The following is a 15,611-nucleotide window of genomic DNA, read 5'->3' as shown; positions in this document are numbered from 1 at the left end:
AGGCTTCCCTGGGTCCTGCCTTTAAGAGGGGGACAAGAACACAGTTAGCCAGGCCCAGTGGAGAAAAGGCACAGTACTTTCATAGTATTTACTCCAAAAGGGTCAAATGAGGTACCTAAGGAAGCTTACATCATATTGATCTTCATAATCATTGCATGACTTATGTGTGGGTAATATTTAAGAAATTGTTTGTATGTTTTCATATATAAATCAGGCATTGCAAAGCCAAACCAAAGGAGGCCCCATTTACATGTGAAAGTTAACAGGAAAAACAGGTCGACGGGGAAGACATGAAACAAACAGAAGTATGAGGTGACATCTTGGAGCTAACATTCCAGGAAAGAAAACACAGGGCGTCAACCTCACTCTGGGGACAAAAACAACAGACTTTGGGGTATAAGAGAAAGGCAAAAGGACGCCTATTTTATCCTGCACTTGCTCAGGTAACCAGGCAGTGTGGTTATACCCATGAAAACAGATCTCAACCAACCTTGGTTGAAATGCTGCAAGAAAGGGCTTACATGAGAAATTGGTTTAGCTAAGATTAGCATAGAATCATAGGACTGAAAGGGACCTTGAGAGGTCATCTAGTCCAGTCCCCTGCACTCCTGGCAGGACTAAGTAGTATCTAGACCAGGGGTCAGCAACCTTTGGCACCCGGCTCATCAGGGTAAAATGCTGGCGGGCCAGGCAGGTTTGTTTATCTGGAGCGTCCACAGGCACAGAGCCCCACAGCTCCCACTGGCTGCAGTTTGCAGTTCCCGACCAATGGGAGCTGTGGGAAGCGGCGTGGGCCGAGGGACATGCTAGCCACTGCTTCCCGCAGCTCCCACTGGCCAGGAACAGCGAACCGCAGCCAGTGGGAGCTGCAGGGCTCCATGCCTGCGGATGCTCCAGATAAACAAACCGACCCGGCCCACCAGTGGCTTTACCCTTACGGGCCGGGTGCCAAAGGTTGCCGACCCCTGATCTAGACCATTCCTGACAGGTGTTTGTCTAACCAATGATGGAGATTCCACAACCTCCCTAGGCAATTTATTCCAGTGCTTAACCACCCTGACAGTTAGGAACATTTTCCTAATGTCCAACCTAAACCTCCCTTGCTGCAATTTAAGCCCATTGCTTCTTGTCCTATCCTCAGAGCTTAAGAAAAACAATTTTTCTCCCTTCTCCTTGTAACAACCTTTTACATACTTGAAAACTGTTATGTCCCCTATCAGTCTTCTCTTCTCCAGACTAAACAAACCCAGTTTTTTCAATCTTCCCTCATAGGTCATGTTTTCTAGACCTTTAATCATTTTTGTTTCTCTTCTCTGGACTCGCTCAGATTTGTCCACATCTTTCCTGAAATGTGATGCCTAGAACTGGACACAATACTCCAGTTGAGGCCTAATCAGCGCAGAGCAGAGCAGAAGAATTACTTCTCGTGTCTTGCTTACAACACTCCTGCTAATACATCCTAGAAAGATGTTCGCTTTTTTTGCAACAGTGTTACACTGTTCACTCATATTTAGCATGTGGTCCACTATGACCCCCAGATCCCGTTCTGCAGTACTCCTTCCTAGGCAGTCATTTCCCATTTGGTATGTGTGCAACTGATTTGAATTTCATCCTATTTACTTCAGACCATTTCTCCAGATCATTTTGAATTTTAATCCTATCCTCCAAAGCACTTGCAACCCCTCCCAGCTTGGTATCATCCACAAACTTCATAAGTGTATTCTCTATGCCTTTATCTAAATCACTGATGAAGATATTGAATAGAACCGGACCCAAAACTGATCCCTGCGGGACCCCACTCATTATGTCCTTCCAGCATGACTGTGAACCACTGATAACTACTCTCTGGGAATGGTTTTCCAACCAGTTTTGCACCCACCCTGTAGTAGCTCCATCTAGGTTGCATTTCCCTAGTTTATTTATGAGAAGGTCATGTGAGACAGTATCAAAACCTTTACTAAAGTCAAGATATACCACATATACCACTTCCCCCCCATCCACAAGGTTTGTTACCCTGTCAAAGAAAGCTATCACGTTGGTTTGACACGATTTGTTCTTGACAAATCCATGCTGACTGCTACTTATCACATTATCTTCTAGGTATTTGCAAATTGGTTGCTTAATTATTTACTCCATTATCTTTGGGTACAGAAGTTAAGCTGACTGGTCTGTAATCCCCTGGTTTGTCCTTATTTCCCTTTTTATAGATGGGCACTACATTTGTCCTTTTCCAGTCTTCTGGAATCGCTCCCGTCTTCCATGACTTTTCAAAGATGATAGCTAATGGCTCAGATATCTCCTCAGTGAGCTCCTTGAGTATTCTAAGATGCATTTCATCAGGCCCTGGTGACTTGAAGACATCTACTTTATCAAAGTAATATTTAACTTGTTATTTCCCTATTTTAGCCTCTTCTGATAGTATCTTATTTTCACTGGTATTCACTATGTTAGACATCCAATCACTGCCAACCTTCTTGGTGAAAACCGAAACAAAGAAGTCATAAAGCACCTCTGCCATTTCCACATTTTCTGTTATTGTTTTTCCCCCTTCATTGAGTAATGGTCCTACCCCATCCTTGGTCTTCCTCTTGCTTCTAATGTATTTGTAGACTGTTTTCTTGTTACCCTTTATGTCTCTAGCTAGTTTGATCTAGTTTTGTGCCTTGGCCTTTCTAATTTTGTCCCTACATATTTGTGTTATTTGTTTATATTCATCCTTTATAATCTGATCTAGTTTCCACTTTTTGTAGAACTCTTTTTTGATTTTTAGATCATTGAAGATCTCCTGGTTAAGCCAGGGTGGTCTCTTGCCATACTTCCTATCTTTCCTACGCATGTTAAAGTTAAGTGTGTTATACTTTTGTTATATGTTACCTGTTATTCTTATTACCTGTGCTCACTATCTTTTAGTGTTTCCCTTAGTTAATAAACTTACATTTGATTTTACTATAGATTACAGTTCTGTGTTGTTATATTGGAGCTGATACTTAGTTGAATCAAACAAGGGGTGGGTGTGTGCGCGCGCATGTGTGTGGGTGTGTACCCTATTCCCTTGGGAGTAGTGAACCTGGTAATTACTGTGAATGTCCAGCGACAGGGACTGGATGCTACAGGGAATGCTTTGGAGTGGCTTGGAGTTGGGGTGCGCCTATTTTTAACCTGCAAGGCAAAGTAGGGGCTGATAGAGCCTTGGGGAGTGTGCTTGAGTGGCTGAAGGGCTGACAGGAGCAGGGACTTGACATCCAGCTACCATAAGAAACTCCCTCACGCTGGTGGCAGGGGAGTAAGTAGTGACTCACAAACCCCCTAAAAGTGTCACACACTGATCAAACTATGCATAAGCCTTCTTTCTGAAGTAGTGAATTTAATCTGGTCCTAGAATTGTGCCAAATCCCCTTTTTGCCTGAGTAAAGACTGTGCCCATTTTCTTTTATTAAATGGCAAAAAACTTAGTTAATGCAGAATTAAGGTTGCCCAGTGGTAGCTCTTGTTCTTCCAGAATGTCAATTTCAGCAAAACTCAAATTTGTGAAAACCAGGAAATACAGAGTTAAGGTACACAGCAATGTAACCTTACCTCTGCCTCCCTGGAGCTGGCAATAGCCACTGGGATTTATCTGCATACACTCCAGCTGCCTTCACTGTGTTAGGTGTAGCTTTATTGAATGGTGGAGGAATAAGCAGAACTGTGATTATCATCTGCGGGGAGGTCTGTAGCCTAGGAGTCAAGGGATGAGCTCTCCCTGACCCTCTGTGTGTGTGTGATCAAATGAAAGAACTGCATGTGTGCCTTGGGAGATCCAGTATGCCTCATTTCATCACTGTGTTGTATAGGCTGTGTCATTGACAAGGCACAGGGGTTTTCCTGCCCGGGGGATTGTCAGCAGTTAGGTGGGAGATGAGTGTGGGTTATGAGTTTAAGGAAGGCTAAGTGAAAGTAGAGTGTTTGATGGTACTGTGTGCAGAAAGGTGAAGGGTTCGTAATAAGGTTGAAGGAGTTGTAAAATGTAGTAGATGCACTATTCTTACTGTGGAGTAAGCTAAGAGTGAGAGTTTAAGGAGCTCTTGTTCAATACAGGGCAAAAGCAGAGAGAGTATGCACGGTTATGGGCACCACTCAAAAAGGGCATAGTTAGGTTGCGTGGGTGTGTACCTTAATTTTGTTTTTCCTGGTTTTCACAGGTTTCAGTTTTGCTGAAATTGAGATTCTGGAAAGGCACAAGCTATATCCAGGCCACCTTAAATCTGCATTAACAAAGTTGTTGCCATTTAATTTCCTAATGTTTCTAGCAGAAAAAAAAAGTTGGTGGTAGACATTAGGGGTCATTGAGGCAGTTGTAATTAGCATGTACACCTCTACCCCGATATAATGCAACCCGATATAACACGAATTTGGATATAACGTGGTAAAGCAGCGCTCCAGGGGGGCGGGGCTGCGCACTCCGGCGGATCAAAGCAATATATAACATGGTTTCACCTATAACGCAGTAAGATTTTTTGGCTCCCGATGACAGCGTTATATCGGAGTAGAGGTGTATGTGTGTAGTTCAGATGCTCCTGTGAATGGGTATTTGATAACTAGTTTTTACATAGCACTTTTCATCAGTAGATCTCAAGAAGGGAAATATCATTATTCTCCCTTACAGATAGGAAAACTGAAGCACAGAGAGATGAAGTGACTTGGCCAAAGTGACCCAGCACTCCAGTGGCAGAGCTGAGAATAGAGCCCAGGTTTTCTGAGTCTGAGTCTACTGTTTGCTCCACTAAGCCACTCCATTGCTATGTGATTTCAAAGTGCTCTCCTGCCCCCTGTACTCTTTTTTGCAGTGGGAAGAGGATAATGGTTGTGCCTTGAAATGTATGCAGTGTTTAGTTGCTAACAGAGTTGATGAGAGAAATCTCAGACATAGTCTGTGTCCCCAAAACTTGACACTTTTATTACAAGGGTGGTTACAGTAACTTAAAGCATTCAAAAGAAGACTGGTGTTCTCTTGCCTCACCCCGTCTCCCAACTATTCCCTACAACATATAGCCCCCGCCCACCACCACCACCTCACCCTCCCCTTCCCATCCCATTAAGCCATTATCATTTTAGAAGCATGGTGTGAAACAAAAAAATAAAAACACTGATAGATGCTAAATTTTCATAAGCTTTTTTTCTCCCCCCCCCCCCAACCCATGGGTCTGTATCTCAGAAACTTCTTGCTCAAATAACCCCAAATTTGGCTCACTAATCCTAACTCCCACTCCCATTAAGCACAGCAAATTTCAAGACAAACTGAGTACCCATACAGATAGTTGAATTTAGAAAAATCATCCTTTAAACAGAAATATTTTCTCAATCTTAATTGTAGAAGAGTTGGTCTTCCTCTGTAATACAGCATGAAATTAATCATCAGCAACTGCTTTGCCATATCCAGATCCCCAACAATCCTGAAAGCATAGCAGGCTCTGAGAGGTGTGAAGCGGCCCATTCATCTCAGTGTGATTGTCTCAACTGAATGAGAACACCCCATGGAGATAAATACAGCCTAAAACAATAGGTCTGACACAGAGGTTCTCAAACTATGGGGGTATGCCTCTCTATGGAGCAGGGCCGGCTCTAGGTTTTTTGCCGCCCCAAGAAAAAAGAAAAAAAAAAAAACCTCCGGGAGTGCAACTGCCGAAGTAAAAAAAAAAAGTGTCCAGAATGCCGCCCCAAGCACATGCTTGGTTTGCTGGTGCTATGGAGATACCAGTTGCCTGTCTTTTGGCCAGGGGTATAGTGCTGCTGGAGCAGTCTGGACCATTGCTCTGGCACCTGCACTCTGACTCTTCAGAGATAAAAATCTGCACAAACTTGCACTCCGGCCCCTCTCCCATCAAGGTTCGCACGTGACTGATGCCTGCTGCACTAGATACCCTGTGCCCCTGCTGTTTGAAACGCTGTACTGTAGTCCAGCCCCTCTATTGAGAAAGGAACTGAGGGCTGTTCACCCAACACGGCCCTATATACCCTTGCTATGAGGGGCACAAGGATAGATAGGGTGCATGCACAAACTGAATGGGCAGGGCTACTGAAAGTCTCCGATCAAAGGCACATGAGCACCTGAAGTGGAGCACCTATAGGGCCAATACTCGAAGGTGAACCCATTGTTCAAATGGCCCCAATTTTGGATCAGTAACCACACCCCACTCCCCCAAGACAGGCATCAAATTACAAAGCAATCCAAGTAACCATGATGATTTTAGAGCATTTACTGCTAAGCTTTAAACAGAAATCTGATTTCAACCGTAACTACAGTGGAGCTAGCACTCTGCTATCATTTAACTCAGACCCGCTTAAAATTTTTGGTGTACATGACACACAAACTGAGGAAGAGTGTACATACAAACCATAACAGAAGTCGTGACTGGATTTTAGAAGGCGGCACTATTTCAACATGCAATATACAATCACATTTTGTTAACTCTTACTTGTTGTGGGAAACATGTCCGTACGGAATGTTCTGTGTATCCAAAAGAAGGCCCTTCAAATACAGCTGTTGGAAGTTTTAAAACTTCTCTCAAAAACTGATCAAACTTTGTAAATATCATCAATCCATTGGAATCTGACATTTGGGAGAAAATATCTATAAGAAGAACAAAATAAAGTAAAACCTTAGAGTAAATATAAGTTTACTGAAAAATGTATTATGCTTTCCACCACAAAAGTTTTTTTTTTAGTTATGCAATCTATTTCTACTTGTTTACCATGAACATCAATTTTATATTACTTCTTTCCAAGTTACAATATAAAACTGAACATGAATGCACTTCATTTATTATATATCCTCCAGGTTCTCTCCCCAAATTCCTATACAATATATTTTTCCAATGTACTAAAAATCTCAAAGCCTAATATGTTGAAGGCAAGACAGGTTAATTTGGGATGTGTGGAGTGTAGTAGAAAGAGAGAGCCTGAAGCATGGGCCTGGGGAAAGGCCTGAGGCCTGAACCAAAGTCAGCAAAACTTATGTTATGAGCAACAATCAGGCCCTGTCAAAAGCAGATGCTTGCCTGCAAGTCAGTGTGCAGTACATGAACTCGGCATCAGTATTGCTAGCATTGCTAAAACACAACACACTGAATATGTAAACACATTCCAGCAGGCCAGCACAAGAACACCCCAACCTCGCACACGATAAGATGGTTTGACAAAAGTGATGAATTGGCAGAGCCATTGGCCATTATCGTTGAAAACTCGTGGCGATCGGGGAGGTCCCGGACGATTCGAAAAAGGCAAATATAGTGCTCATCTTTAAAAAAGGGAAGAAGGAGAATCCGGGGAACTACAGACCAGTCAGCCTCACTTCAGTCCCTGGAAAAATCAGGAGAGGAAGGTGACCAGGAACAGTCAACATGGATTCACCAAGGGCAAGTCATGCCCGACCAACCTGATTGCCTTCTATGATGAGATAACTGGCTCTGTGGATATGGGGAAAGCGGTGGACGTGATATACCTTGACTTTAGCAAAGCTTTTGATATGGTCTCCCATAGTATTCTTACCTGCAAGTTAAAGAAATATGGATTGGATGAATGGACTATAAGGTGGATAGAAAGCTGGTTAGACTGTCGGGCTCAACGGGTAGTAATCAACGGCTCGATGTCTAGTTGGCAACTGGTATCAAGCAGAGTACTCCAGGGGTCGGTCCTTGGGCCAATTTTGTTCAACATCTTCATTAATGATCTGGACGATGGGATGGATTGCACCCTCAGCAAATTCACAGACAACACTAAGCTGGGGGGAGAGGTAGATACACTGGAGGGTAGGGATAGGGTCCAGAGAGACCTAGACAAATTGGAGGACTGGGCCAAAAGAAATCAGATGAGATTCAACAAGGACAAGCGCAGAGTCCTGCATTTAGAACGGAAGAATCCCAGGCTCTGCTACAGGCTGGGGACCGACTGGCTAAGTGACAGTTCTGCAGAAAAAGACCTGGCGATTACAGTGGATGAGAAGCTGGATATGAGTCAACAGTGTGCCCTTGTTGCCAAGAAGGCCAACGGCATATTGGGTTGCATTAGTAAGAGCATTGCCAGAAGACTGAGGGAAGTGATTATTCCCCTCTATTCGAAACTGTTGAGGCCACACCTGGAGTACTGCATCCAGTTTTGGGCCCCCCCATTACAGAAGGGATGTGGACAAATTGGAGAGTCCAGCGGAGGGCAACGAAAATGATAGGGGGCTGGGGCACATGATTTATGAGGAGAGGCTGAGGGATCTGGGGTTATTTAGTCTGCAGAAGAGAAGAGTGAGGGGGGATTTGATAGCAGCCTTCAACTACCTGAAGTGGGGTTTCAAAGGGGATGGAGCTCGGCTGTTCTCAGTGGAGGCAGATGACAGAACAAGGAGCAATGGTCTCAAGTTGCAGTGGGGGAGGTCTAGGTTGGATATTAGGAAATACTATTTTACTAGAAGCGTGGTGAAGCACTGGAATGGGTTACCTAGGGAAGTGGTGGAATCTCCACCCTTAGAGGTTTTTAAGGCCCGGCTTGACAAAGCCCTGGCTGGGATGGTTTAATTGGGGTTAGTCCTTCTTTGAGAAGGGGATTGGACTAGATGATCTCCTGAGGTCTCCTCCAACCCAAATCTATGATTCTAATTTTTAATATAAATATTTGCGCTGTAAAAAAGATACACAAAAGAAATAATATTTTTCAGTTCACCTCATACAAGTACTGTACTGCAATCTCCTTATTGTGAAAGTTTAACTTACAAATGTAGATTTTTTTTTGTTACATAACTGCACTCAAAAACAAAACAATATAAAACTTTAGCGCCTATAAGTCCACTCAGTCCTACTTCTTGTGCAACCAATCGCTAAGACAAATAAGTTTGTTTACATTTATGGGAGATAATGCTGCCCGCTTCTTATTTGCAATGCCACCTGAAAGTGAGAACGGGTATTCATATGGCACTGTTGTAGCCAGCATTGCAAGATATTTACCTGCCAGATATGCTAAACATTTGTATGCCCCTTCATGCTTCGACCAGCATTCCAGAGGACATGCTTCCATGTTGATGACAGGTTCTGCCTGATAACGATCCAAAGAAGTGCGGACTGATGCACATTCATTTTCATCACCTGTGCCACCAACAGAAGGTTGATTTTCTTTTTTGGTGGTTCAGGTTCTGTAGTTTCTGCATCTGAGTGTTGCTCTTTTAAGACTTCTGACAGCATGTTCCACACCTCATGCCTCTCAGATTTTGGAAGGCACTACAGATTCTTAAGCCTTGGGCCGAGTTCTATAGCTAGCTTTAGAAATCTCACATTTGTATCTTCTTTGCATTTTTTCAAATCTGCAATGAAAGTTTTCTTAAATCGAACAACATGTGCTGGGTCGTTATCCGAGACTGCCATAACATGAAATATATGGCAGAATGCAGACAAAAACACAGAGCAGAAGACATAAAATTCTCCCCCAAGTAGTTCAGTCACAAATTTAATTAACACATTATTTTTAATGAGTGTCTTCAGCATGGAAGCATGTCCTCTGAAATGGTGGCCAAAGCATGAAGGGGCATGGCAATATTTAGCATGTCTGGCACATAAATACCTTGCAACACCGGCTATAAAAGTGCCCTGTGAACGCCCTGTTCTCACTTTCAGGTGACACTGTAAATAAGAAGCGGGCAGTATTATCTCCCATAAATGTAAACAAACTTGTTTGTCTGAGCGATTGGCTGAAAAAGAAGTAGGACTGAGTGGACTTGTAGGTTTTAAAGTTTTACATTGTTTTGGTTTTGAGTGCAGTTATGTAACAAAAAAATCTACATTGGTAAGTTAAACTTTCATGATAAAGAGATTGCGCTACAGTACTTGTATGAGGTGAACTGAAAAATATTATTTCTTTTGGGTTTTTTTGCATTGCAAATATTTGTAATAAAAAAGAATATAAAGTGACCACTGTACACTTTGTATTCTGTGTTGTAATTGAAATCAATATATTTGATAATGTAGAAAAAGATCCAAAAATATTTATATTAAATTTCAATTGGTATTCTATTATTGTTTGAGAGTGCGATTAAAACAGCAATTAATCACTATTAATTTTGAGTTAATTTGTTTTGAGTTAACTGCTTGAATTAACTGAGATTAATTGACAGACTCAGTTATTTTACTTCTGTATTTGGCACTAGTGTGACCACTGCTGGAATATCCCAGTTCTAGTGTTCACATTTCAAATAGGATGCTGATTAACTGGGGAGGGTTCAGAGAAGAACCACAAGAATTATTAAAGGATTACAAAATATAATTTATAGTGATACGCTTGAGGAGCTCAATCTATTTAATTTAACAAAGAGAAGATTATGGGGTAACTTGATCACAGCCTATAAGTATCTACATGGGGAACAAATATTTGATAATCGGCTCTTCAGTCTAGGAGACAAAGGTACATAAGGTCCAATGGCAGGAAGCTGAAGCTAGACAAATTCAGACAGGAAATAAGGAATTAATTTTGACCAGTGAGGGTAATTAATTAGAGGAATCTGTAATAAATTAGGTGAAATATTTTGTTCTACCCCATCTGCATTTTTCTGATGTAGTTAAGTTTAGCTGGAAATTTCCAACCAACTCTACTGTCCACATATGAATGGAGTGCCCAGAAGAAACAACAGAAGACCTAACAACTGGACATTAATTCCTAATGACTGCCAGCCAAGAGTAAGTTATTTCCTCCAACTCTCTGTAGGGAAGCAAAGAGGAAAATCCCCAGCAGCTGGGACCCGGTGTGAAGGGACTGGGTTTTAAGTTTGCTGCTGCAGACAGACCCACACAGGGTCAGAGAGGAACAGAGACTAAGACCGGCTTCATCAAACCATGGAAAGTAAGGGAAGTTGCTAATGAATTAAGCTTTGCTTTACCATTCTAACCTGGGCTCTTAAATACTGTATGTCAGCTGACTAATATACTCAGGGGGAATTAGGACTATAACAGAGTTTAAAAGAGAACTGGATAAATTCATGGTGGTTAAGGCCATTAATGGCTATTAGCCAGGACGGGTAAGGAATGGTGTCCCTAGCCTCTGTCTGTCAGAGGGTGGAGATGGATGGCAGGAGAGAGATCACTTGATCATTACCTGTTCTGTTCATTCCCTCTGGGGCACCTGGCATTGGCCACTGTCGGTAGACAGGATACTGGGCTAGATGGACCTTTGGTCTGACCCGGTACGGCCGTTCTTATGTTCTTATGTAATTCTGTGCCACTGCACAATACAGAATTTTGCAGAAATTAGTGTTGGATGCACAAAATTTCCTTCCCCCTCCCCCCCCCCCCCCCAGAAATGGGCTACAGAGATGCTGGCTGCCACTAGGGGATGATGGACCCAGCAGACCCCAGCTTGCAAATAGAAGATACTGCTGGGGGGAGGGGGAGGGAACTGGAGAGTTTCCAGCATCTGCAGTTCCCAGCACGCCCTGAAGGAAGGAGGCGGCAGCACACAAGAAAATCTGTGCACGCCCGGGACCTGCAAATACTTACTGGTTGCATTGCTTCTTGGAGGGGTAAAGTCTCTAACTGCAGCCTGAACTCATTTGCACTCCCTGTAGAGCACACAGTGAGAACCAGTGATACTATAGCTTGGAGGTCCAGTCTCTGAGTCATGGGGTTGCATGGCTCGCCTTTGTAAAAAGCTACACCTAAGGTCTGGCGAATAGTGATACTCTGAAAGGGACCATAGGAAGGCTGGGATATTGAACCACCTGTAGATTCATGACAGGAGGCATAGTCAACATTACCTTTTTACAAAGCAGATGTTGAGGCCTAAACTGTATCGAAAATCCTTTGAGGAAGCTGGTAAAATACTATCAGGACAAAAAATTAAATTGAAAACCACAACATTTAAACAAGCAAAACTTAGTAACCCAAACACAGTTTGGCACTATACTGATGCTCCACTTAAAGATCCTGTCAGTAGAGGAGTCAGTAAAACCAAAAAGTAAGGTAGGGAAACAGTGGGATGTGATGTAGTGAAGAGAATTGCCTTGAGGCTGAAATTGGCATGCTCACTGGGTTGCAGGTATGTATGGGGGAAATCTAATCCCATTTTACCTCACAGACACTTTGGAGGACAGAGAAGGAGACTAGGACCTCATAACACAACAACGTACATCTTCACTAGGAAAAAAGATGTGTTCTTAACTCAAGTTAGCTAGCATGAGGTATAATCCTAGTGAAGACCAGGGAAGTTTGCAATTTCAGCAGGTTAAGACAAGACTGTACAGGAGCCTAGGATTTATCTTGACCTGCTAACTCATGTGAAAAGCACAAACTGCCTGGTCTTCACTAGGATATTCGCTCATGTTAGCTAATTTGAGTTAAGAATACACCTTTTTCCCTAGTGAAGACAAGGCCAAAGTCATGGTCTGTGACGGGCTCTGTTGGCAGGTTCTAAAGAGTACATTGCATGGAATGCACAAACTTCACCAGAGGGCTATCTAAAGGATAAACTGAACAAAAGTATGCCTTGTTCGCTCCTGGTGGGAGTGAAAGTAGGGAATATTTGGGAATGGTGGTCAGGGCAGGAAGTAACCCAGGAATTATCTGGTATGGTTCAAATTTTGCACTTTTATTTGAGTACTGATGTAATGCTAGTGTAAGGAGATGTGATGGGGCAGATGAATTTTCAGATATAAAGGAAGGTAGAAGCAAGAGATGGGAGAGATCAATGCCATATATCTGCTTCAGCAAGCAAAGGAAGCTGCAGGTGGTGATCAGGTGTTTCAATATACTAGAGAGATGCCACAGATGGGATGCAAAGAGAACAAAAGAAGTGGCATGCAAGGGTTATGATTGAGATAACCTAGGACAGAGATGGAGGATGTTTGTGTTTTGGGTGATGTTCTGGGTGGGAGATAAGAAGAGAGAGCCTTGTGACTTGGAGTGTGGAAGGGAAGGAGAGGGAAGCAGCTGTTGGCTTTTATGGCGAGAAATTATACATTATATGTTTAATATTTTTAAATATACTACAAATACAAATTCTAAACTTCTTAGAAATAAATTTAATACTCAATTGCCAGGTAAAAGTTAATTAACACTGAATTAGAGCTGTAGCTATACTTTTTTTAAAACAGAAAAACAATCAAGAATACTGTACATAAGAACATTAAAAGTCACGTTAAAAAAAAAACTTTAAGCTGTCCTAACGTTATAAATATGTACTTTCAATTTGACAGCCATTATTATAGTATTCCCAATATTCCACACAAAACTCAATCTGAAACCCATGACACATTCCTTTATATAACTCTACTATTAAAAGTAACTAAAGATTAATTACCTACACCAATAAATAACATAACAAAGATACACTAGCAAGGCCACAACTTCCATTCATTAATGACCAAACTAAAACATACTGCATAGAATCATAGCCCTGGCTGGGATGATTTAGTTGGGAATTGGTCCTGCTTTGAGCAGGGGGTTGGACTAGATGATCTCCTGAGGTCCCTTCCAACCCTGATATTCTATGATTCTATGATAGGACTGGAAGGGACCTCGAGACGTCATCTAGTCCAGTCTCCTGCACCCATGGTAGGATTAAGTATTAGCTAGACCATTCCTGACAGGTGTTTGTCTAACCTGCTCTTAAAAAACTCCAATGGGCAATTTATTCCAGTGCTTAACCACTCTGACTGTTAGGAGGATTTTCCTAATATCCAATCTAAGCCGTCCTTGCTGCAATTTAAGTGCATTGCTTCTTGTCCTATCCTCAGAGGTTAAGGAGAAAAATTTTTCTCCCTCCTCCTTGTAACCTTTTACATACTTGAAAACTGTTATCATGTCCTCTCTCAGTCTTCTCTTCTCCAGATGAAACAAACCCATTTTTTTCAATCTTCCTTCATAGGTCATGCTTTCTAGACCTTCCATCATTTTTGTTGCTCTTTTCTGGACTTTCTCCAATTTGCCACATTTTTACTGAAATGTGGTGCCCAGAACTGGACACAATACTCCAGTTGAGGCCTAATCATCTTACTTTCCAAATAAAAACCACATCTGTTTCATATCAGCTGGTATTTTAATTTTTTTTATGCTGCTAGGAGATATTTTGCCATTGTAAATTTAACTACTGTTATATCCCATGTACTGATATTTTGATATTTTAAAATTGAAATAAACCCAAAACATTGTATTTCACTCAATACAGTGGAAAAAAAACTATTAAATCTTAACATACTAAGACAGTTCAAAAAGTCTACTCTTCATCCAGACCAAGTGCCAACCTGTGCTAGCAGCTTTCCATTCAATTCTGGGCACACTAACCTACAACAGAGGTTAGTCTGAGACACTTGGTCTTGAATGACTCCAAAAACAGAGGCTCACAATTAAGCTATGAGAGCCCATATCACCTGTAACCAGTACCAGTGACTGGGGAAAAACAGTTCCTTACCCTACAGTAACTGTGGGTCTCTAAGGTACATTGCCAACATGTATTTCACAACCCATGCTCCTTCCCCAGTACTGCAGAGTCCTATATGATTTGGATTCTGAATTGATGAAGGAACTGAGGGACAGTTGGGCCCACTCTGCCTTTTATTCCCTCAGTTGTGGGGTCACAGGGGCATTCAGGATGCACATACTGCCCAACAGCCACCGCAGGCCAAAAGAATCTGATCTGAATCTGCATTATGAGGCACATGTGCATCAGAAATGGAATATATGCGGACAAACATCTTAAAGAACCACACTTAGGCCTGGTCTACACTGGGGGGGGGAAGGGGATCGATCGATCTAAGATACGCAACTTCAGCTATGAGAATAGCGTAGCTGAAGTCGACGTATCTTAGATTGACTTAGAATCACTTACTTCGCGTCCTCGCGGCGCGGGATCGATGGCCGCCGCTCCCCCGCCGACTTCGCTTCCGCCTCTCACTGTGGTGGAGTTCCGGAGTCGACGGCAGAGCAATCGGGGATCGACCACTATAAATCGATCCCCAATAGATCGATCATTACCCGCCAATCGGCGGGTAGTGTAGACGTACCCTTAGGGTTTGACTACACAGCAACTCAGAGTATGGCACACCAGGGTGCAAATCTACAGCATACTAGCTTGCCACACACTAACTCACTGCATGGACCCTGCTAAAGGGCACTGAAAGTCCCAGAGTGTGAATTAGTATACTACACTTTCAAGTAGTAGTACACTAAGCCACACTCTTGAGACTTTCACTGCACTATAGCAGTGTCTACAACACAGGACATTACAGCAGGGCAAAGTGTTGCACTACAGATTCATACTCTGGCTTGACATGCAGTATCTTGCTGGGTAGACAAGCCCTAAGAGCATTATATTTGCAAAGTTAAGCACTCAAAAGTTAGGAAAAGCCAGTATTAAGGTTACCTGTGTTGTGAAGATACAGTAAAACTTCAGCGTTATGAACACCTCGGGAATAGAGGTTGTTCATAACTCTGAAATGTTCGTAACTCTGAACAAAGCATTACGGTTGTTCTTTCTGAACACTGACTTAATACACCTTTGAAACTTTACTATGCGGAAGAAAAATGCTGCTTTTAACCATCTTTATTTAAATGAAAAAAGCACAGAAACAGTTTCCTTACCTTGTCAATTTTTTTTTTTTACTTTCCCTT

At 42.4% G+C, this 15,611-nt stretch overlaps 1 protein-coding gene across 1 annotated transcript in view; it reads right to left on the bottom strand.

Moving 5' to 3' along the window:
• The window catches only part of DTNB (dystrobrevin beta), a 292,486-nt gene that overhangs the window by 199,396 nt on the left and 77,479 nt on the right, over positions 1 to 15,611 (bottom strand). The window contains exon 5 of the mRNA XM_029913228.1: positions 6,456 to 6,610. Within this exon, the coding sequence (XP_029769088.1) occupies positions 6,456 to 6,610 (155 nt within the window). The remainder of the gene's footprint in view (positions 1 to 6,455; positions 6,611 to 15,611) is intronic.

This window comes from Terrapene carolina, unplaced genomic scaffold (genome assembly GCF_002925995.2).
Source record: "Terrapene carolina triunguis isolate 2854851 unplaced genomic scaffold, T_m_triunguis-2.0 Scaffold523, whole genome shotgun sequence".
NCBI lineage: Eukaryota > Metazoa > Chordata > Testudines > Emydidae > Terrapene > Terrapene triunguis.
This window is presented reverse-complemented; position numbering and strand designations above follow the sequence as displayed.